The 25,000-nt window shown below is 43.0% G+C and overlaps 4 protein-coding genes across 4 annotated transcripts in view; all 4 read left to right on the forward strand.

The window, feature by feature from the left end:
• Nucleotides 1-2,737: 2,737 nt before the first annotated feature.
• On the forward strand, nt 2,738-3,631 carry LOC308367422 (solute carrier family 25 member 53-like; the record flags this gene model as incomplete). The annotated part of the gene is made up of 1 exon (XM_080841328.1): nt 2,738-3,631. The coding sequence occupies one exon, from the start codon at nt 2,738-2,740 to the stop codon at nt 3,629-3,631; it is 894 nt and encodes a 297-aa protein (XP_080697454.1).
• A 7,965-nt stretch (nt 3,632-11,596) lies between these two features.
• Nucleotides 11,597-12,483, forward strand: LOC308367324 (solute carrier family 25 member 53-like; the record flags this gene model as incomplete). The annotated part of the gene is given in 2 exon segments (XM_080841212.1): nt 11,597-11,761; nt 11,764-12,483. Coding segments are annotated over 2 exon segments (885 nt in total).
• A 7,759-nt stretch (nt 12,484-20,242) lies between these two features.
• Nucleotides 20,243-21,118, forward strand: LOC308366538 (solute carrier family 25 member 53-like; the record flags this gene model as incomplete). The annotated part of the gene is made up of 1 exon (XM_080840255.1): nt 20,243-21,118. The coding sequence occupies one exon, from the start codon at nt 20,243-20,245 to the stop codon at nt 21,116-21,118; it is 876 nt and encodes a 291-aa protein (XP_080696381.1).
• A 3,060-nt stretch (nt 21,119-24,178) lies between these two features.
• smim19 (small integral membrane protein 19) overlaps nt 24,179-25,000 on the forward strand; it is a 1,926-nt gene continuing 1,104 nt past the window's right edge. The window contains exons 1-3 of the mRNA XM_080840482.1: nt 24,179-24,405; nt 24,579-24,703; nt 24,846-25,000. The exon at nt 24,846-25,000 is cut by the window's right edge and continues 1,104 nt beyond it. Of these exons, the coding sequence (XP_080696608.1) occupies nt 24,275-24,405; nt 24,579-24,703; nt 24,846-24,907 (318 nt within the window). The 5' untranslated portion in view covers nt 24,179-24,274 and the 3' untranslated portion in view covers nt 24,908-25,000. The remainder of the gene's footprint in view (nt 24,406-24,578; nt 24,704-24,845) is intronic.

Raw genomic sequence — 25,000 nt, forward strand, 5'->3', positions numbered from 1 at the left:
AAAAACACGAAAAGCCTGAGCCAGTGTTTTGGGTTGTTGGTTGTGGGCTTCTGCAGAAACATGGCAGTGCAAAATCCAATTCAACTCTGTGAAAGAGGACCATCTGCCTTTGTAGATATGAAGGGCTCATTCTAAGCTAAACACAACAATTCATAGTTTCAGGTAATTAAACACTAATGAACACTATATTCAATGTTCTACTAATAAAGACCACTAAAAACTACACACCGTGCCTTTAATGTAGTAGGCCTATGTTACTGGATCCATATTAGGCCAGGCAAAATAGCATTTTTGACAGACTAATTGTAAAATCAGCATAGATCATTTCTATGAGGTGTCCAGAACAACATACTAAAAGTCCTAAGAAATCCTAGTTGAGGAAATAAATCTGATTTGTGTGCTAATAATGCATGGCAAAAATACACCTCAAAAATGTATTTTTTCCTTTACTCCTTTCAAAATGAAACTTTATACAATGAAAGCCCATGAAAAGTAAAATTGTTTGTATTACAAGTTTCTTGTGAAATTAATTTTAATATGCACATGAACTCCACAATTATTGAATATGTCCATAGGCAGAAACACCATGCATATGTATGACATACATCGGCCCAATCTTCATCCAATCATCCTACTGCCAATGGGAGATGGCAATGTTGCTTTTAGACCGGCCTCTAACCTGAAAACTGCCTGGCTTGGTAGTACCTGCCAGGGGTATGGTGTTTCTGCCTATGCAATCAGGACATTTTCAATAAGTGTGACGCTCGTGTGCATATTCTAATACATTTCAAAAGAAACTTATAATACAAAAAAAAGTCACTTTTCATGTACACTTTAATATTTTAAGTTTAATTGTGGTAGGACCTAAGGAAAAAATTAAGCCTATTTGGGTGTATTTTGGCCATATTTGATAAGTGTATAGCTAATTTGCATATTAAAATTCATTTTCAAAGAAACTTTTAGTATGTTGTTCTGGACACCTCATAGAAATGATCTATGCTGAAAAAAAATTCTTTTGCAACTAATTATATTTTTGGCTCCAAAATAGGCATTTTTTGCTGCAGGTAAGGGTGTCCATTTTATTACGATTGGCTGACCAAGGTGAACTCAAGTAATCAAGGCCATTTCATGACAGTCAGCTGTGACCACCACCGAAATATAGTGTCAAGTGGATTTCTGTGGTGACCATAGAATGACAAAAAAACCACGCTATACTTCAATACACTGACGTACAGGACTTGGGCCCATGATTTATCATGTGAATGTAGAGTGCGCTTGGCTCAACTCTTCGACAAGGGACCAGTGTGACTGGAGTTTATTATTCCAGCCTAGCAGGAGCAGATTTTATGGAAATAAACAGTCATGAAATTAGCAGATTATCAAATAGCTAGATTAAGAATAAGGCGTTTCTGCGGCTTGGCTAAAGTCAACATAGCTAAATGACACGACGTAGTTGACGTAGGTCAGAGAGAGGGCTGATGGATTGTGTGTAGGCCTATATAGGGATACTGGGCGTTTAAGATGCTTATGACAAGACAAATGGAACAGAGTAGAGACAACCATTTGACGTGAAGAAATAGCGTCAAATGGTAAAAACACTAAATAATGCACAAAATTACTCATTTAAGGTGATGTTAAATCACAGTTCTTTAACCTAGACGTGTGTAATAAGTATTCACTTAACTAATGCAATATGTTCGATTAAAAAATGTTTACATCATAGAATTCCTTCGTAAATCGCTTGTACCTATATTCCTTCTTGATGGTCTATATGTAGGCTATGTATTAAAGTCATATTTGATAGTTGCTGAGGAAGTGCAGGGCACTCCGTCCACCTATATGTTCTGATTGATGGGTGACGAATCACGTCGTCAGAAAGAAAGATTGTATAAATCCACCAATGGCTATTCTAGAGGAGGCGGGATTAACCCCATGCGCAGTGAATAACGGAAAGCTTACAATTGGTCTTTGTTGGCTGTGTCGGCACAATCAGTGTTGGCTATTTCCATGATGTGATTTTAGAGAGGACCACAAACAGTATACCAGATAGCATATGCTTGAAATTAGAGTTGTAAGTCAGTTAGTTTATTGTGTAGCCTAATTCATTGACAGTCTAAGCCTGCATGGTGCATCCTTCCATTCAAAGACCCGGCAAGCAGGTAGTTCTTTGCTCTTTGATTAGCCTTTAACGTTGTTAGACCACACCTCGAGTGTCCAGAAAATAAAACATAGCCTATCCATCGCCTTTATATTTTTAAGCCTAGTGCTAGTCATTGGCATAGAGGAGCATCTCATATTCACGGTCAGTGTGTAAACTGCGGGGTGCAACATTAAGCTAAAAGTGAATGCTACCGTTATTTGCATGCTTAATAGAATGTTGTTTCAAAGTCAGTGCCACGGGAAGGAAACGGTTCTAGGCAACGGTCTTTAACACTCTCTAAAAACATTTTTTTTTAAAACACTCTCTAAAAACACGTTATTTATCTGTAGTAGATGTTCTCGTTACGTTCTCAGTACTTAAGTTAGCAACAGGGCACATAAATAATCGGTGTAATGGCAACATCCAATCTCGGTCACGGCAGAGACTCTATTTTGACACAACTCAAATTTGTTGACATTAAACAGGTCCGATTCTTGTTTGTTGTCTGTTCCAGGGTGGTTTTATATTCAGAATTGATTGTGCATACCCATCCCCGCCCTATCAGGAGTGCAACGTCATCTGTCATAAAAGTCTGAGATGGGGCAAGATCCTACTGTGAATGCTGGGGATGACGCGACCGAGACGAATCATGCGGCGCGTTTCCGTAGTTACCTGCACGGCGGTACATCCAGCCTCGTGTCCACGCTGACAACCATTGCTACATTCCCGCTATACAAGACGGTGTATCGCCAACAGCTGCACAGCACGCTTGTACGGGAGGCCGTCGCGCAACTTTATGGGGAGGGGTTCAGGAAGCTCTACCGCGGCGTGGCTCCCCCACTACTAGTACGGACACTCCAAGGCACGTTGTTATTCGGTGTTCAGGACACCCTGCAGCGGCGTGCCTCCCACCTGGTCGCGGGGCGCCTCCCTAGGCCACTACTTCAGGCGGCAGCAGGCGTTGGAACTGGCGTGGTGGAGGCTCTGGTGTTCACACCCTTTGAACGCGTGCAGAATGTGCTCCAGAACGGCAGAAACGACCACCGCCTTCCAACTCAGTGGAGCGTCCTGGTGCGTTTGAGCGCCGAGCCTCTTGCCCGCGGGTTCTACCGAGCCCTGCTGCCCATCATGGCCCGCAACGCGCTGGGTAGCGGCATTTACTTCGGTTTGAAAAACCCAGTCAGAGACGCCCTGGACCAGCAAGGTCTCTCCCCCACAGCCTCCTCGTTCACCTCGGGCGCAGTGAACTCTCTGGTGATCAGCCTGCCACTGTACCCGCTCTCGGTGTTGGTGGCCAACATGCAGGCAGGCGTGGGCGAGGAGGAGACCAGGGGCGGGGTGAGGGCATGTGCCCGCAGGCTGTGGGCGTCTCGTGAGCGGAGCGTGGCACTGCTGTACCGCGGCGGCTCGCTGGTCATCCTGCGCTCCTGTGTCACCTGGGGCATCACCACAGCCATCTACGACCGGCTGGAGAGAGGCTCTTCCACCTGAGGTGAAAGCACACCTGTGGATGAGATTGGGGGTGGTGCAGCCCAAAGCAAACCTCCCAGACAGCAGTTCTTACTCTAAACACCTCAGGCTAGGCCAGGGTTGCAGCTCCAGCTGTGACAACTGCTATCTGGGCTCTTTTACTTTTGACTTTTCCTCCTTCTCTTCTCCTGTGCATCAGTGAGACACAGAGGGGATGATAGTTAGATGGTGCTCTACTCTGCTCTTCTTTTACAGCAGAGACCTCTCATCTTTGAGAAAGTGACCTGTGTTAATATATAACATCTCAGAATCAGAAATCAGAGTCAGAAAAGTTTTTACTGCCAAGAAGGTTTACACACACCTACCAGGATTTTTGTGGTACATTGGTCCAAACAATAAGTACTTGTTCAAACACAGGAAAAACAATATACCTATATAACATTTATAAAAAAAAATCACAAAATATGTTAAAGTGAAAAATTAAAGAGAGGTGCAGTCTATGCAGGAGTGTGCTAATAAGACTGCAGGATAAGAGTCTGTGTTTTTGGGGGGCGGGGGTCCCTGGCCTTGTTGATGAGGCCAGCGCAGACGGGAAGAAGCTGCTCTGGTGGCGTGAGCTTTTGGTCCTGATGGACCGCAGCCTCCTGCTGGAGGGGAGCATCACAAGGAGTCTATGCCTTAGTTATAACTCAGTGGTGTAGTCCAGGGTATACGCAGGTAGACGGAGTATACCCACTTATTTTTCAGTCAGCATTGAGTATATTCACTTCTCAAAACAGGGCGTTTATCCTGTGCTGTATGGGCTGCTTAAGAAAAAATTAAGAGTATACCCACTTCTCCAGGGACCACTACACCACTGTTATAACTGTATGAGTATATTCATACATATTTATAGTCACTGTAACGGTTCAAATGTATGTGCTGTACTGTAACTTACCACCTGAAGTTGCAGAATTGGAGTAGTGTGGGAAGTGAAAATAATGCATCAAATGCAGGCGTTTTTATTTTATTTACGTATTTAAACGTCTCCTTTCTGAAGTGCACCTAGAGCAGTGTGTGATTACAAACAAGAGAAAAATCAGGGAATGTTTGCAAAAGTAGAATCTGTAGCATTAGCTGAGGAGCACTATAGGCTTCTCTTATTTTTAACATTGCACGCATGTTGGACCAAAGACTGGCCAAGAAGTGTCCTTCTCTCTCAAAATTATTAAGAAAGTCTGAGAGATTGTTGAACATAAATTCAGCTTCAATCATTCCAGTGTTGATGGTTCTATTACAATTAGCAACATTGTGGAATAACAAGATGCGTGGTTCTGCTGTCCCTAGTCTGGGACCCTGCATGGTCTACCACACTTCCTGCATGCAATGAAGATTGCTGTTTGGTGTGGAAATATATTCATTCAGTCAGAAATGCCTGTCTTCATAAGGGAAATGGAGCCCATGGCTGCGGTGGAATAGTCTTTTTTGCTAAGGAAGGTTGCAGCCATGATGAGAGCTGGTTGAATTATCTAAATGCTGAAGGGCAAGTGCTTCAATGCTTTCTTTCTTATGTTCTTTCTCAAGTTTCCTTTCTTATCTACGTAAGGTACACTGGACTTTACTTTACAGAGGGAAAGGAAATAACGCCGTTCCTCAATTCCATTCGGCAACAAACAAAACAACAACAAAAGATCAACATTTACGTAGCCTAGTGTAAGTGCAGTCTGATTATCTAAGCATGGGCAGTTGTCTTTTCCTAAGTCATTATGAATTCTCCTTCATTCCTTTAAAAGCGCTTAGGAAAGGATGTTTTGACTATTCGACCACAGCCCTGATGGCCTATCAGGAATCTCTGGACATGCTCAGGACTCATTCAACATGACCTCCACTGCCGTATTTTCATCTAGGAAGTGCTTTATCTAACCAACTGTGTCACGTGGTGAGTATAGTGCAGGAAGCCTGTCTCTAAATGGATAGAGTAGTTTGACAAGGACCTCACTACCATCACTGTATCAATATCCACCAACTTGACGACATAATATTATCATGTATGTATGTATAGAGGTAGTGTCTATCAGAAAGGATGTTAATGGATTATATACAAATATTCCTTCTCAGGGGTTTATGTTTCAGTCTGTATTTACTATTTAACTTTAAAAAATACATTTTCTATATGTCTATACTACATACTATATGTTAATACTAAACGATAATAAAACAACATTAAAAATGAATTGTAAACACACAGTATAACACCATTGGTTTGAGGCCTTTGTTTTGTCTTTTTAAGGGCACACTCACCATGAATATGACATAACTCACCTGTAAATTATCACATCACATTTATTTAAAAAATGAGTCTGGATGTTGAGTCTTGCGTTCACAAGTTTTGACAAGGTAGTCACTGGAACGACATGCACCTTAAAATCAATTTTATGAAGCTTTATATCTGGTCTGTGGCAGTCACAACACCTCTTATGAAGCTTTATATCTGGTCTGTGGCAGTCACAACACCTCTTATGAAGCTTTATATCTGGTCTGTGGCAGTCACAACACCTCTTATGAAGCTTTATATCTGGTCTGAGGCAGTCACAACACCGCTTATGAAGCTTTATATCTGGTCTGTGGCAGTCACAACACCTCTTATGAAGCTTTATATCTGATGTGTGGCAGTCACAACACCGCTTATGAAGCTTTATATCTGGTCTGTGGCAGTCACAACACCATTTCCTGAATCAGAAGCCAACTGCAGAAGTGTCTGCATTTATTGACACTGAAGGAAGAGTTAGGCTCAGAAGGGCCAGAATTCAATATGTGTGTATATATACTGTGTGTGTGTGTGTGTGTCTCAGACTACAGTACATCTCCCATGACAACAGTAGTATATACTGTATGTGTGTGTCTCAGACTACAGTACATCTCCCATGACAACAGTATTAGCACCTCAGCATGTATCTAGTTATAAAAGCGTGGGGATGTGTATTGATGGATTGATTGATGAAGAATTGATTGGTTACTGGCAGAGGAACTAAACCACTTCTTTAACCGTTTCAAGGTTACAAGCACCCGTGCACTCACCCTACAAGAACATGAGGTGAGATGTGTGCTCAAATCAGAAAACACAAGTGATAGGGAAATATGAAACATTGACTTTATTCAAGTTTGTATGTGTGTTAATCATATGCCTTCATTTGCTGAAACATGACTTTTCTGTATCTATATCTTTGATTCTGTGCATGTGCTTAAAAGTGTACCTTCTGTGTCTGTGTGTAAGCAAGGAATGATGAGAAGAACTAATAGTCCTTTTTTTATGCCTTGCTGATGCATTACGTTGCAAAAAGCATAGTAAGATGACCTTGAGCGTAAGAGACCCACCACGTGGTTATCCCTGCTGACAAAGTGTTTTGGCGTCAGAGAACGCTAGCTTCTTTCTATATAAACCTTGTTTGATATGTTTAATTTGGCTTCTCTCTCATCTGCTGCAGTCTGGGAGTGAGCCTGGGCTCTCTCTCTCGCTCTCTGAGAGTGGGCCCGTGCCTCTCTCTGGCCTGCCAGGTCGTGGGTGAACCGGACAAGCTTGTTGTTGTTGAAAAAATATACTTTTTACTGTATATGCTTCGGAGTCCTTTTGGTGACTTGAGTGAATTTTCACCTCACAACAAGTTAAGCCGCTGGATCTGAAGGAGTATCTTGCAAGGTACTCAAAGCCTGTGCCAACCAACTTGCCGGGGTCTTCACAAAGATCATTAACCTCTTTCTGACTCTAGGCACCATCCCACCCTACCTTAAATCTGCTACCATCTGATAATGTATAAGGCGACCCATTCAGTAGTATCAATTTGTTTTTAGCTGGTTAACTCATACAGCAATACCTTTTTGTCCAGTAGATGGCAGCACACAACAGAAATCGGGAAATCTCTCGTTGAAATCGGGCATTTTAAGGACAAGTTCCTTCTCCATGGAAAGCATGGCCAGTGCATTCAAACGTTCCTGGCTCATTGAAATTCGAAAAAATGCCTTAACTCTCCTCAAGGTAGAGAAACATCTCTCAGTTTCGACTGTTGTCATGGGAATAGTTATGAGGATGTTCATCGGAGTCACAGTCTCAGAGAATGTCTCCTGGAGGTCGTAGGTCATGAGAACCTGGTACAATGGAACCTGGTACAATGCCAGTGCACCACAGCAGCCCTTGAACTCAGGATTCTCGTAGATGAGAGAAAGTTCTGTTTTGAGCTTTGCCTTGTTCAACATGGGGTATGCCTTCACAGTGGTATTCAGAGCCTCATCAGAAAATGACTGACAATACTTTTCAAACATATCCTCCCGTAGTAAGGTAGCACTCACAATGTGGTCAGTGAAGGAGAACCTTTCTTTGGAGTGATCCAGGATGGTGTTGCAGACTATTTCTTTAGACACCCTCTGCTTATCAACTTCTCTCAAAGCTGTCCTTGGTCTGTTGGCTCCTGCTGCTTGTTGTGGCTGCTGTTCAGGGGAGAACACCACTAGCGTGCGAGTTAGGCTAATTATACAGTAGTCTACTGTAGGAAAGTCTTCTGTACATTACAGAAATTACATTACATCCAGAGGTCAAGGTAGGAGGTGGATGTTAGGCAAAAGGGGAGGTCTAGCTTGACCAAGGACTATAGCCAGGTAGGGCCATACATTGCCGCTTGAAAGATGAGACATCGTTAGGAAAAGGGTAGGGCAACAACCAAACTATAGTGCCAAGGTGTACCCTCACAGATCAACAATGCCGAGAGGAAAGGGGATATCCGAGGACATCAGGAACAAAGTACTGACAGCACATCAGTCTTGGGAAAGCTATAAGACCATCTCCAAAAGATTCCAGTTCCATCCATCCACTGGAAGACAAATCATTAAGAAATGTAGGGCATTCAACATGACCGCATCTATGCCAAGAAGTGGACGCCCATCAAGACCATCACCAAGAAGCACCAGAAGAATAATAAATCAGGTAAAAGCCAACACACACATCACCTCTAAAGAGTTGCGGACCTCTCTGGCAGCATCTGGGGTAAATGTACATGCGTCTACAATCAGACTATAAGACTCCCTAATGGCCACAGAGGGATCAACCTAAAGCAAGACATCGCCGCCACTGGGCACCTCTGTGAAAGGTGTGACTCCGAGAAAGAAAGTTGATGTGATGCTATGTGTGGCTTTTTAGCATCAAAGAGGGGACTGATACAAATGACAGTACATCCTGTGAGTGAGCATGAGATTCATGATCCATCAGCTGCTCGGACCACCAAAAGTCAGCATAATATCCAATATGGTAATCTTATCATGGTAACAAAGAAAAGGTCCCAACACTGGATTTGCTCATACACCTGGCTTTAGGAAGCAAACTGAGGTGTGAGTGACTGCAATTAATCATAGTATGGGAATGGGGGAGGTCATTGAGAACCATCTCAGTCAGAGAAACCTGATTATCATACAGAACAGCAATAGTTTGCCAGACCTGGTTGCATTTAAAGCCTAGCTCATTTACATTAAAAGTGTAGGAGGTGTCTTAAACAGTGTCCATGGCTAAAGTTGGAGATGCTTGTTGTTCAGATCTGGACCGCTGAACAACAAGAGTATGCGTATGTGTATGTGCTGAGTATGGTCCACATGCTTCTTTACTGCACTTTACTGGAATTGATAGGTGAAAATTCACTCAAGTTACCTCAGGACTCCAGAGTTGCATATAAGTATTTATAATAGACAACAACAACAAGCCTGTTGGACTCACCCACATCCTGGCAGGTCAGAGAGAAGCACAGGCCGTCTCTCAGAGAGAGAGAGGGTGCCCGGGCTATACTCCCAGACTGCAGCAGACGAGAGAGAAGCAATATTAAACAATCACACAAGATTTGTATAGAAGTTTAGCGTTCTATTCTTATCCCTTCTTATCACCTATGGTCCAAACATGCTCTTTCACATATGCAGACTAAGTGGCACCTAATAATCTAAGTTACACACACACAGAAACACAGAAAAGCCATGTTCCTGCGTACATAAGCACATGATTCATACAAGGTATAAATACAAGGCACTTGATTAATATAATCTGAAGTCATTAACATTGTTTCAAAATGATCTCCATCTGTAATAAAGACAGATTGCTGCATCAACCACAAAAGAAACTTCCCTTTTTCTTACACTACTGTGATTGGAGTCATCTCAGGAGACAACGAATCAGCTTACAGAGATGAGGTACAGAAACTGGCAGTGTGGTGCTCAGACATCAATCTGTCACTGAACACCCCCAAAAACAAAATAACTGAAGTGCTGAAGTGAAGTGCTGACCCGAACCCAGTCCACATCAACAGGGACTGTGTGGAGAAGGTCCACACCTTCAAGTTCCTGGGAGCACACATATAAGATGATCCTTTCATGGTCTGTCAACACCTCAGCAATAGTCAAGAAGATACAGCAGCGGTTACATTCCCTGAGAGTGCACAGGATATAACAATCTGGGGTATTTTTTTCCTATTATATTTCTATTGATCTGCAGTTGTGTTGGATGGTATTAAGTTGCTCCCCTGTCTAGTGACCGCATTGAAGCCGCAAAGAGCAATATATTAAAAGACACAGTCAACATTAAATTTGAGTCAGTGCATGTTTTTTTTTTGGTATAAAATATGTACATAACTCTATGCCTGTTGTAACTGTGTGTATAAAATAACATAGTTAACATTTGCTTGTAAGAGTAACGGTAAAGTTCTCATTTGTATCAACAAACTTATGCTTTATTCCCCTATTCTCTTGTCACATAGGCTACATCTCTATATCCTGCACTGTTAACCTAATGTACAATGCACCCCAGTGCTCTTACATTCCACTTGATGTGTCAGTTGTGTGTGTGTGGGTGGGTGTGCGCAAAAGAGAGAATATATGCTAAGTGAAAGTGAAAGCTTACACAAGAAAGTTGTACGTGTGTAAGTGTGTGTGTGTGTGTGTGTGTGTGTGTGTGTGTGTGTGTGTGTGTGCGCGCGCGCAAGTGTGCGTGCTTGGATAGGCCATAGACATGTATAGATACTATATCCTATACCTATACAGGTATCCTTTCCTATCCTAGACCTATACATGTCTATGGGATAGGCCATCACAGAGCGGATGCGGTGCGCTGTAGCGGACGCTGACCGACTGATCACGAATTCTACTGTGGACTGTGCTTCATTCTGCAGTGGCCTGGACTGTTGAAGATGGAATTTGGATACATCTGTTTTATGGTGAACCTTTTTGTTTTGGAAAGTACATTTTGTAATAAATATATTATATTCGTATTGGAAACCTGTTGTGTGGATGATTCGGTTGTGTTGCTCTCACCAAACCATGAACCTGTACACCTTAAGTAAACTAGAGTCCCAGCTCTTTAAAACTGAGTGGCGTAGTCGGTTCTTCTTTGTAGTTTCGAAATATCTGGTCCATCCTCTCGTGTCGCTCATCCTCTTCGAAATATCTGGTCCATCCTCTCGTTATTACTCTCCTCTCAATATAAAAGACGAATTTTCGACCTAGCCGGCTCACTAATTTAGCACTTACCGTCTTTTCAATTACTTTACTTTTTCTACTCAAGGATGCCTTTCACCAAACCGCTGACACCATGTAAAATGTTCTGTTGTGAGCCTTGTGTTCTTCAGACCACGACGCCGCAGACAAACATTTCCATCAACAAGCTTCCGCTTTCTTTCCCCATCTTCTTGTCACATATATCTATATCCTGCACTGTTACTGATGTGTCAGATGTGTGTGCGAGAGTGCGTAAAAGCGAACATGCATGTGAAAGTGAAAGATTTTTGAAAAGTTACCGGGGAAGTGGCAACATCCAATCTTGGCCGCGTCAGACTCTATAACTTTGACGTATCTCAATCTTGTTGCCATTAAGTCGGTCTGATTTTTTGTTGTTGTTTTGTTCCAGGGTGGTTTATTCTGAATTGATTGTGCATACCGATCCCCGCCATTCCAGGAGTTCGTCGTCATCTTTCATAAAAGTCTGAGATGGGGCAGAATCTTACTGTGAACACTGGCTATGCAGCGACCGAGACGAATCCCGCAGCGCGTTACCTGCACGGCGGTACATCCAGCCTTGTGTCCACGCTGACAACCATGGCTACATTCCCGCTATACAAGACGGTGTTTCGCCAACAGCTGCACAGCACGCTTGTGTACGGGAGGCCGTGGCGCAACTTTATGGGGAGGGGTTCAGGAAGCTCTACCGCGGCGTGGCTCCCCCACTATTAGTACGGACACTCCAAGGCACGTTGTTATTCGGTGTTCAGGACACCCTGCAGCGACGTGCCTCCCACCTGATCGCGGGGCGCCTCCCTAGGCCACTACTTCAGGCAGCAGCAGGCGTTGGAACTGGCGTGGTGGAGGCTCTGGTGTTCACACCCTTTGAACGCGTGCAGAATGTGCTCCAGAACGGCAGAAACGACCACCGCTTTCCAACTAGGTGGAGCGTCCTGGTGCGTTTGAGCGCCGAGCCTCTTGCCCGCGGGTTCTACCGAGCCCTGCTGCCCATCATGGCCCGCAACGCGCTGGGTAGCGGCATTTACTTCGGTTTGAAAAACCCAGTCAGAGACGCCCTGGACCAGCAAGGTCTCTCCCCCACAGCCTCCTCGTTCACCTCGGGCGCAGTGAACTCTCTGGTGATCAGCCTGCCACTGTACCCGCTCTCGGTGTTGGTGGCCAACATGCAGGCAGGCGTGGGCGAGGAGGAGACCAGGGGCGGGGTGAGGGCATGTGCCCGCAGGCTGTGGGCGTCTCGTGAGCGGAGCGTGGCACTGCTGTACCGCGGCGGCTCGCTGGTCATCCTGCGCTCCTGTGTCACCTGGGGCATCACCACAGCCATCTACGACCGGCTGGAGAGAGGCTCTTCCACCTGAGGCGAAAGCACACCTGTGGATGAGATTGGGGGTGGTGCAGCCCAAAGCAAACCTCCCAGACAGCAGTTCTTACTGTAAACACCTCAGGCTAGGCCAGGGTTGCAGCTCCACCCGTGACACCTGCTATCTGGGCTCTTTTCTTTTGACTTTTCCTCCTTCTCTTCTCCTGTGCATCAGTGAGACACAGAGGGGATGATAGTTAGATGGTGCTCTACTCTGCTCTTCTTTTACAGCAGAGACCTCTCATCTTTGAGAAAGTGACCTGTGTTAATATGTAACATCTCAGAATCAGAAATCAGAATCAGAAAAGTTTTTACTGCCAAGAAGGTTTACATACACCTACCAGGATTTTTGTGGTACATTGGTCCAAACAATAAGTACTTGTTCAAACACAGGAAAAACAATATACCTATATAACATTTATAAAAAAAAAATCACAAAATATGTTAAAGTGAAAAATTAAAGAGAGGTGCAGTCTATGCAGGAGTGTGCTAATAAGACTGCAGGATAAGAGTCTGTGTTTTTGGGGGCGGGGGTCCCTGGCCTTGTTGATGAGGCCAGCCGCAGACGGGAAGAAGCTGCTCTGGTGGCGTGAGCTTTTGGTCCTGATGGACCGCAGCCTCCTGCTGGAGGGGAGCGTCACAAGGAGTCTATGCCTTAGTTATAACTCAGTGGTGTAGTCCAGGGTATACGCAGGTAGACGGAGTATACCCACTTATTTTTCAGTCAGCATTGAGTATATTCACTTCTCAAAACAGGGCGTTCATCCTGTGCTGTATGGGCTGCTTAAGAAAAAATTAAGAGTATACCCACTTCTCCAGGGACCACTACACCACTGTTATAACTGTATGAGTATATTCATACATATGTATAGTCACTGTAACGGTTCAAATGTATGTGCTGTACTGTAACTTACCACCTGAAGTTGCAGAATTGGAGTAGTGTGGGAAGTGAAAATAATGCATCAAATGCAGGCGTTTTTATTTTATTTACGTATTTAAACGTCTCCTTTCTGAAGTGCACCTAGAGCAGTGTGTGATTACAAACAAGAGAAAGATCAGGGAATGTTTGCAAAAGTAGAATCTGTAGCATTAGCTGAGGAGCACTATAGGCTTCTCTTATTTTTAACATTGCACGCATGTTGGACCAAAGACTGGCCAAGAAGTGTCCTTCTCTCTCAAAATTATTAAGAAAGTCTGAGAGATTATTGAACATAAATGCAGCTTCAATCATTCCAGTGTTGATGGTTCTATTACAATTAGCAACATTGTGGAATAACAAGATGCGTGGTTCTGCTGTCCCTAGTCTGGGACCCTGCATGGTCTACCACACTTCCTGCATGCAATGAAGATTGCTGTTTGGTGTGGAAATGTATTCATTCAGTCAGAAATGCCTGTCTTCATAAGGGAAATGGAGACCATGGCTGCGGTGGAATAGTCTAGAAGGTTGCAGCCATGATGAGAGCTGGTTGAATTCTCTCAATGCTAAAGGGCAAGTGCTTCAATGCTTTCTTTCTTACGTTCTTTCTCAAGTTTCCTTTCTTATCTACGTAAGGTACACTGGACTTTACTTTACAGAGGGAAAGGAAATAACGCCGTTCCTCAATTCCGGCAACAAACAAAACAACAACAAAAGATCAACATTTACGTAGCCTAGTGTAAGTGCAGTCTGATTATCTAAGCATGGGCAGTTGTCTTTTCCTAAGTCATTATGAATTCTCCTTTATTCCTTTAAAAGCGCCCTGATGGCCTATCAGGAATCTCTGGACATGCTCAGGACTCATTCAACATGACCTCCACTGCTGTATTTTCATCTAGGAAGTGCTTTATCTAACCAACTGTGTTACATGGTGAGTGAAGTGCAGGAAGCCTGTCTCTAAATGGATGGAGTAGTTTGACAAGGACCTCACTACCATCACTGTATCAATATCCACCAACTTGACCACATAATATTATCATGTATGTATAGAGGTAGTGTCTATCAGAAAGGATGTTAATGGATTATATACAAATATTCCTTCTCAGGGGTTTATGTTTCAGTCTGTGTTCACTATTTAACTTAAAAAATACATTTTCTATACTACATACTATATGTTTATACTAAATGATTATAAAACAACATTAAAAATGAATTGTGAACACACAGTATAACACCATTGGTTTGAGGCCTTTGTTTTGTCTTTCAGGGCACACTCACCATGAATATGAAATAACTCACCTGTAAATTATCACATCACATTTATTTAAAAAATGAGTCTGGATGTTGAGTCTTGCGATCACAAGTTTTGACAAGGTAGTCACTGGAACGACATGCACCTTAAAATCAATTTTATGAAGCTTTATATCTGGTCTGTGGCAGTCACAACACCGCTTATGAAGCTTTATATCTGGTCTGTGGCAGTCACAACACCGCTTATGAAGCTTTATATCTGGTCTGTGGCAGTCACAACACCGCTTATGAAGCTTTATATCTGGTCTGTGGCAGTCACAACACCGCTTATGAAGCTTTATATCTGATCTGAGGCAGTCACAACACCGCTTATGAAGCTTTATATCTGGTCTGTGGCAGTCACAACACCTCTTATGAAGCTTTATATCTGATGTGTGGCAGTCACAACACCGCTTATGAAGCTTTATATCTGGTCTGTGGCAGTCACAACACCTCTTATGAAGCTTTATATCTGATCTGAGGCAGTCACAACACCGCTTATGAAGCTTTATATCTGGTCTGTGGCAGTCACAACACCTCTTATGAAGCTTTATATCTGATGTGTGGCAGTCACAACACCGCTTATGAAGCTTTATATCTGGTCTGTGGCAGTCACAACACCTCTTATGAAGCTTTATATCTGATCTGAGGCAGTCACAACACCGCTTATGAAGCTTTATATCTGGTCTGTGGCAGTCACAACACCTCTTATGAAGCTTTATATCTGATGTGTGGCAGTCACAACACCATTTCCTGAATCAGAAGCCAACTGCAGAAGTGTTTGCATTTATTGACACTGAAGGAAGAGTTTAGCTACGAAGGGCCAGAAGTCAATATGTGTATATATATACAGTCTGTGTGTAGTCTTAGACTACAGTACATCTCCCATGACAACAGTAGTAGCACCTCAGCATGTATCTAGTTATCAAAGCGTGGGGATGTGTATTGATGGATTGATTGATTAAGAATTGATTGTTTACTGGCAGAGGAACTAAACCACTTCTTTAACTGTTTCAAGGTTAGCAGCACCCGCACACTCACCCTGCAAGAACATGAGGTGAGATGTGTGCTCAAATCAGAAAACACAAGTGATAGGGAAATATGAAACATTGACTTTATTCAAGTATGTATGTGTGTTAATCATGCGTGTTCGGATAATATATAAGGCAACCCATTCAGTAGGACAATTGTATCAATTTGTTTTTAGCTGGATAACTCATACAGCAATACCTTTTTGTCCAGTAGATGGCAGCACACAACAGAAATCTTTCCATAAGTTGCAGACGGAAAGCTATGGAAGAAAGTTGCATCCAAAAATGATGTGGCTACACAAAAAAATGATCCCACTTATTCATTATCCACATTACTCAAATGTTGTATGATGTAAAATAGCTTAACAGTAAAAACATAAAGAAGTGGGCAACATATAAGTTCAAACCAACAATATTTATTGACTGATCTTATTGACTGTATTGGCTTACCAAAGAAAAATAAGCTGACATAGAAAATAATTGTGTTAGTGCAAGTAGCATGCATGGAGTGAACAATCACAAAGACAGACAGACAGAGAGGGAGAGAAAGAGTAAGACAGGCAGACAGACCGCCAAAGAGACTACATTACTTGTACTAAAACATTGCCCGTCTTTCTTTCAGTGGGACAAAGCGGTCAATGAGTCTCTCGTTGAAGTCGGGCATTTTAAGGACAAGTTCCTTCTCCATGGAAAGCATGGCCAGTGCATTCAAACGTTCCTGGCTCATTGAAATTCAAAGAAATGCCTTAACTCTCTTTAAAGGTTGAGAAACATCTCTCAGTTTCGACTGTTGTCATGGGAATAGTTATGAGGATGTTCATCGGAGTCACAGTCTCAGAGAATGTCTCCTTGAGGTCGTAGGTCATGAGAACCTGGTACAATGCCAGTGCACCACAGCAGCCCTTGAACTCAGGATTCTCGTAGATGAGAGAAAGTTCTGTTTTGAGCTTTGCCTTGTTCAACATGGGGTATTGGTAGAATGAAAACCGCACTCTCAAGCTTTTCTCTTTTAACAATAAGACCAGTTTATTTTAGTACAGACGCGTTTCGGCCTCACGCCATCGTCAGTGTGTGCAACATGGGGTATGCCTTCACAGTGGTATTCAGAGCCTCATCAGGAAATGACTGACAATACTTTTCAAACATATCCTCCCGTAGTAAGGTAGCACTCACAATGTGGTCAGTGAAGGAGAACCTTTCTTTGGAGTGATCCAGGATGGTGTTGCAGACTATTTCTTTAGACACCCTCTGCTTATCAACTTCTCTCAAAGCTGTCCTTGGTCTGTTGGCCCCTGCTGCTTGTTGTGGCTGCTGTTCAGGGGAGAACACCACTAGCGTGCTAGTTAGGCTAATTATACAGTAGTCTACTGTAGGAAAGTCTTCTGTACATTACAGAAATTACATTACAGGTTTTTATAGTGTAGAATTAACATATTAAACAATGACAACGTGTAGGGGGGGGGGGGGGGGGGGTATCCAGAGGTCAAGGTAGGAGGTGGATGTTAGGCAAAAGGGGAGGTCTAGCTTGACCAAGGACTATAGCCAGGTAGGGCCATACATTGCCGCTTGAAAGATGAGACATCGTTAGGAAAAGGGTAGGGCAACAACCAAACTATAGTGCCAAGGTGTACCCTCACAGATCAACAATGCCGAGAGGAAAGGGGATATCCGAGGACAGGAACAAAGTACTGACAGCACATCAGTCTTGGGAAAGCAATACAAATGACAGTACATCCTGTGAGTGAGCATGAGATTCATGATCCATCAGCTGCTCGGACCACCAAAAGTCAGCATAATATCCAATATGGTAATCTTATCATGGTAACAAAGAAAAGGTCCCAACACTGGATTTGCTCATACACCTGGCTTTAGGAAGCAAACTGAGGTGTGAGTGACTGCAATTAATCATAGTATGGGAATGGGGTAGGCCAATGAGAACCATCTCAGTCAGAGAAACCTGATTATCATACAGAACAGCAATAGTTTGCCAGACCTGGTTGCATTTAAAGCCTAGCTCATTAACATTAAAAGTGTAGGAGGTGTCTTAAACAGTGTCCATGGCTAAAGTTGGAGATGCTTGTTGTTCAGATCTGGACCGCTGAACAACAAGAGTATGCGTATGTGTATGTGCTGGGTATGGTCCACATGCTTCTTTACTGCACTTTACTGGAATTGATAGGTGAAAATTCACTCAAGTTGCCTCAGGACTCCAGAGTTGCATATAAGTATTTATAATAGACAACAACAACAAGCCTGTTGGACTCACCCACATCCTGGCAGGTCAGAGAGAAGCACAGGCCGTCTCTCAGAGAGAGAGAGAGAGGGTGCCCGGGCTATACTCCCAGACTGCAGCAGACGAGAGAGAAGCAATATTAAACAATCACACAAGATTTGTATAGAAGTTTAGCGTTCTATTCTTATCCCTTCTTATCACCTATGGTCCAAACATGCTCTTTCACATATGCAGACTAAGTGGCACCTAATAATCTAAGTTACACACACACAGAAACACAGAAAAGCCATGTTCCTGCGTACATAAGCACATGATTCATACAAGGTATAAATACAAGGCACTTGATTAATATAATCTGAAGTCATTAACATTGTTTCAAAATGATCTCCATCTGTAATAAAGACAGATTGCTGCATCAACCACAAAAGAAACTTCCCTTTTTCTTACACTACTGTGATTGGAGTCATCTCAGGAGACAACGAATCAGCTTACAGAGATGAGGTACAGAAACTGGCAGTGTGGTGCTCAGACATCAATCTGTCACTGAACACCCCCAAAAACAAAATAACTGAAGTGCTGAAGTGAAGTGCTGACCCGAACCCAGTCCACATCAACAGGGACTGTGTGGAGAAGGTCCACACCTTCAAGTTCCTGGGAGCACACATATAAGATGATCCTTTCATGGTCTGTCAACACCTCAGCAATAGTCAAGAAGATACAGCAGCGGTTACATTCCCTGAGAGTGCACAGGATATAACAATCTGGGGTATTTTTTTCTATTATATTTCTATTGATCTGCAGTTGTGTTGGATGGTATTAAGTTGCTCCCCTGTCTAGTGACCGCATTGAAGCCGCAAAGAGCAATATATTAAAAGACACAGTCAACATTAAATTTGAATCAGTGCATGTTTTTTTTTTGGTATAAAATATGTACATAACTCTATGCCTGTTGTAACTGTGTGTATAAAATAACATAGTTAACATTTGCTTGTAAGAGTAACGGTAAAGTTCTCATTTGTATCAACAAACTTATGCTTTATTCCCCTATTCTCTTGTCACATAGGCTACATCTCTATATCCTGCACTGTTAACCTAATGTACAATGCACCCCAGTGCTCTTACATTCCACTTGATGTGTCAGTTGTGTGTGTGTGGGTGGGTTTGCGCAAAAGAGAGAATATATGCTAAGTGAAAGTGAAAGCTTACACAAGAAAGTTGTACGTGTGTAAGTGTGTGTGTGTGTGTGTGTGTGTGCGCGCGCGCGCGCAAGTGTGCGTGCTTGGATAGGCCATAGACATGTATAGATACTATATCCTATACCTATACAGGTATCCTTTCCTATCCTAGACCTATACATGTCTATGGGATAGGCCATCACAGAGCGGATGCGGTGCGCTGTAGCGGACGCTGACCGACTGATCACGAATTCTACTGTGGACTGTGCTTCATTCTGCAGTGGCCTGGACTGTTGAAGATGGAATTTGGATACATCTGTTTTATGGTGAACCTTTTTGTTTTGGAAAGTACATTTTGTAATAAATATATTATAGTCGTATTGGAAACCTGTTGTGTGGATGATACGGTTGTGTTGCTCTCACCAAACCATGAACCTGTACAACTTAAGTAAACTAGAGTCCCAGCTCTTTAAAACTGAGTGGCGTAGTCGGTTCTTCTTCATGCATGTTGTAGTTTCGAAATATCTGGTCCATCCTCTCGTGTCGCTCATCCTTTTCGAAATATCTGGTCCGTCCATCCTCTCGTTATTACTCTCTTCTCAATATTAAAGACGAATTTTCGACCTAGCCGGCTCACTAATTTAGCACTTACCGTCTTTTCAATTACTTTACTTTTTCTACTCAAGGATGCCTTTCACCAAACCGCTGACACCATGTAAAATGTTCTGTTGTGAGCCTTGTGTTCTTCAGACCACGACGCCGCAGACAAACATTTCCATCAACAAGCTTCCGCTTTCTTTCCCCATCTTCTTGTCACATACGTATATCTATATCCTGCACTGTTACTGATGTGTCAGATGTGTGTGCGAGAGTGCGTAAAAGCGAACATGCTTGTGAAAGTGAAAGATTTTTGAAAAGTTACCGGGGAAGTGGCAACATCCAATCTTGGCCGCGTCAGACTCTATAACTTTGACGTAACTCAATTTTGTTGCCATTAAGTCGGTCTGATTTTTTGTTGTTGTTTTGTTCCAGGGTGGTTTATTCTGAATTGATTGTGCATACCGATCCCCACCCGTCCAGGAGTGCATCGTCATCTGTCATAAAAGTCTGAGATGGGGCAGAATCTTACTGTGAACACTGGCTATGCAGCGACCGAGACGAATCCCGCAGCGCGTTACCTGCAAGGCGGTACATCAGGCCTTCTGACAACTTTTGCTACATTCCCACTATACAAGACGGTGTTTCGCCAACAGCTGCACAGCATGCTTGTACGGGAGGCTGTGAAGCAACTTTATGGGGAGGGGTTCAGGAAGCTCTACCGCGGAGTGGCTCCCCCACTTTTAAAACAGACATTCCAAGGCGCATTGTTATTCGGTGTTCAGGACACCCTGCAGCGTCGTGCCTCCCACCTGGTCGCGGGGCGCCTCCCTAGGCCACTACTCCAGGCAGCAGCTGGCGTTGGAACCGGCGTGGTGGAGGCTCTGGTGTTCACACCCTTTGAACGCGTGCAGAATGTGCTCCAGAACGGCAGAAACGACCACCGCTTTCCAACTCAGTGGAGCGTCCTGGTGCGTTTGAGCGCCGAGCCTCTTGCCCGCGGGTTCTACCGAGCCCTGCTGCCCATCATGGCCCGCAACGCGCTGGGTAGCGGCATTTACTTCGGTTTGAAAAACCCAGTCAGAGACGCCCTGGACCAGCAAGGTCTCTCCCCCACAGCCTCCTCGTTCACCTCGGGCGCAGTGAACTCTCTGGTGATCAGCCTGCCACTGTACCCGCTCTCGGTGTTGGTGGCCAACATGCAGGCAGGCGTGGGCGAGGAGGAGACCAGGGGCGGGGTGAGGGCATGTGCCCGCAGGCTTTGGGCCGCTCGTGAGCGGAGCGTGGCGCTGCTGTACCGCGGCGGCTCGCTGGTCATCCTGCGCTCCTGTGTCACCTGGGGCATCACCACAGCCATCTACGACCGGCTGGAGAGAGGCTCTTCTACCTGAGGCGAAAGCACACCTGTGGATGAGATTGGGGGTGGTGCAGCCCAAAGCAAACCTCCCAGACAGCAGTCCTTCAGGTGCAAGTCTGCTGCACGAGATCCTTGGCTGTTTCTAAACAAATTGTGCATACAAATTGAGAGCCGCACGGGCTGTCATCCATTTTTGGCTTGATTTACTTTTGATTCACGGTATTATTTTGTGTACTGGTTTATTTGGGTCTTTGTTTGCTGTGAGCGTGCATTTGCTACTTGTGGCGATACTGGCGCCTCTCTCTCTCTCTCTCTCTGTCTGTCTGTCTGTGTGTTTGCGTGCGCGCGAGTGTGCGGGCTTGGATAGGCCAACACAGATCGGATGCGATGCGCTGTAGCGGACGCTGACGGACTGATCTCGAATTCTACTGTGGACTGCTTCCTTCTGCTGTGGCCCACGGACTGTTGAAGATGGAATTTGGATAAATCGGTGTTATGGTGTACCTTTTTGTTTTGGAAAGCAAAGTTTGTGATAAATATATTATGTTTTTTTATTTGATATCTATTGTCTGGATTATTATTATTTTAACTCTTTGTTTATTAGACAATGGGAATATTGCATTACATCTGCATAAGTAAAAGCATTACATAAATGTTCGATTCTCCTCTCTGTTTTGTTCTTCATTTCAATAAAGAATCTTTGTTTAGCACTTGTCATTTATTATAAAGACGGAGCATCTCACATGCGACTTCACTGTATGATCTCAGTACTAAATCTGATCTGTATTAACAGTAATCAGTAGAACCGGTACCGGTACCGACACCTTGTGGTAACATGTGGAACTACAGATATCACCACACTCTCATTGTCTCTTTTTTCCATTTTTATATTATTCATACATTTCTGAACTACCAAACATGTTTACAACATCTCAATTATTCATAAGAAAGAGAAAAAGAGAATCTACACTGCTGCTACCGCCGCTGCACATGAATGTTGGACCAAAGATTGACCTAGCAGTGTCCTTCTCTCTCAAAACCAGTAAGAAAGTCTAAGAGATAATTGAACATAAATGCAGCTTCAATCATTCCAGTGTCGATGGTTCTATTACAATAAGTAACATTGTGGAATTACAAGATGTGTGGTTCTGCTGTCCCTAGTCTGGGACCCTGCATGGCCTACCACATGAACGGTCGTTGCACATGCCATTCTCAGCTTGAATGATAGATGGAACACTGCTTTACTGACTTATCCTGTTGTCATGTAAGAGCCATGATAAGAGGCGGTTGCTGAAGGAATGGTGCTTTAATGCTTCCTTTCTTATCTCCTTTCTCAAGCTCAATGTGTCTGCATTTAGTGACCTGATTTTAAGCTTTTGCCAGCCAAAGCTGCAATACCTATGAACGTATTGAATCCCATGCTGTCAGACGAATAACAAACATACTTTATAATTTTGTTACACTAGCTTCTTAGGAGATGGTCTGAGCTAGTCAATTAGTCAGAATGCTAAGACCCCTTTGACAATTACCAGATAGGTTTATAAGAGCAGAGGTTTTTTTCTGCACTGGTATGCTTAGTCTGTGGGTTATGATCAATGTAGTGTTTCCTCCCCATGAAGCCATCTATGGCTGTCTGGAGAGGAGCTCTTCCACCTGTGATGGGAGTACAACTCTGGAAGAGGTGGAAGCTGAGACTCATCTCACAGAGATCCCCTTACCTGGGCCTTCCACTCATCTTTCTATCATGGTTCAAACCAGTTTGCAATATTCTCTGAAGAAAGGGGGGGAAACATTTTGGTCTTTAATTGAGTTATGTTCATGGCTTTCTTAAACAGTAACTGATTTTTTGTGACTGATCAATACAATACAGTATATCTAGCATGCAGCTGCTTTCAATTAAACAGTAAAGATGTGTTAAATACTTAATTCTCAAAGCCATTTTATGTAAATGTGTCGTACCATAACATTTTATCAGCACCGTGAAATTTAGGAACAATTTACATTATTTAAAAAATGCATTCATTTAAACAAACATTGTGCATTATATATACAACTATATTAAGTAAGTCTTATAACTGTTTCACCTTCTTGAGCAGAATGCTCACTTTCTTCAGTCCGCCTCCTCTTTCGCCCAGCTTCTCGTTCTATTTGTTGAGCTAGCGCTGCTCTAAAAGCCAGAGTTTCAGCTATGTGAAATACAAATCCTCCTTCTCCTCACAGTTTGAACAAATGATCTATAAATCTCCCACATTTCTCTGTGTCTGTATCTCTATCAACCCAAAATATAATTGGGAAATTATTAAAATGGCTGACTTTGTGATTATATGAATTGCGAGTTTGATTGGTTTGCTACCAGTGTGCTCATATCAGAGGAGTCTGCATGAACATCCAGTATCATTTTAATTGTCACCTACATTTTAGATTTCTCATGTTCAGGTAACAACCCTGTTCTCTGTGCCAGAATCCAGATTACCTTTAAAAAGCCGAATAATGAAAACATTATTGAGGTGAGGAGTACCAAGGCCAGATTGCCAATGACGAACTCAATCACTTTTCACTTCCCACAATGATGCAGTTTATTGATAACTTGTTGGACAGGTAGTTCAGATAATCCACAACAAATGCTTAGCACTAGCCTCCTAAACAAAAACTAAAACTAAAAACTTTTTTTTTTATGAGAAGCAATATTCCTGGCAAACAAGCGAATGATTATAATTTCACGATGCGAGTACTATGTCTTTAAAACAAAAAAAGCGTGTATGACAAAAGGAAGAAAACAATAAAACAGAATAAATGTTTCAGAGATGCTATGTGTCTTTTGATTTTTGTTATTTTAACTTACTATGTTGTAGGCTAGTATTTAAAAGTTCTTTATCAATGTTGTGTTACATAATATACTCCTATAATATACTTATTATTCATTTAATTTTGAATACATTAGCTTATTCACAAGACAGGAACTCGAGCCCGTCCGTATCTTTATTACCAATTAGGTTTATTCTAAAATAAAATAAAATATATTTATAAGGTTTTACTACAGCAAGACTTTTACTATGAAAGGTTCATAGCCGGAAGTGCTAGCGGAAACGTAACCATCTTCACGGAAACATTTGATCCCAAACTGTGTGGTTTTGGATTGGATGTGTTGTTATTTAGTAGATCTACGAGTACCTTGTTTTTGTTGTGTGTAATGGGTGGATATGGGGTCATGGCTAGCGAGGAGTCATTGGACTACTCCGTGCACGAAGCATGGAATGAGGCGACCAATGTTTATCTTCTGGTTATTTTGGTCAGCTTCGGTCTCTTGATGTACGCGAGAAAGTAAGCCATTTTTTCTATTCTGTTCCATTCTCTTTTTTATGTTTGCTTTTACCGGTCCAGCAGATGCACTTAAATTACTTAGCAGTTTGTCATTTCATGCTTGCATCGTTTGCATGCTGTTTACATTTTGGCTCAGTTTGGTAACCTGCTACAACTATTTTTCTGGATCATAGAAACAAGAGGAAGATCATGCGCATTTTTGCACTGCCCCCCACCGCCGGGACCACTCCAGAGCCGAATTTCTACGACAGTTTGCAGAAAGTGAGGTTGCGACAACAGCTAGAGATGTACTCCTATTGTAAGTTCAACTGCCTATTTAGTCAAATAAATGATAATGCGTAGGTGCCATACATGCTAAGTAGGCCAAGCCCACACCAACTCATGACACAACCAAGGGTTGCCTTCTGAATTAATGTTGACATTTGTATCTTTCCTTACAGCACGAAAATATGACCAAGCCCAGCAGGGTCAAACAGATAGTGTACAACTCTCCATGGAGTGAAAAATGGCCGTTGGCTACACATCCCATATATGATATCAACTCACAAAAGCGTAGAACATGGACCAAGCATTTCCGAGTGAAGGGAATCAGAAG

Source organism: Sprattus sprattus, assembly GCF_963457725.1.
Source record: "Sprattus sprattus genome assembly, chromosome: 6".
Taxonomy (NCBI): Eukaryota; Metazoa; Chordata; class Actinopteri; order Clupeiformes; family Clupeidae; genus Sprattus; species Sprattus sprattus.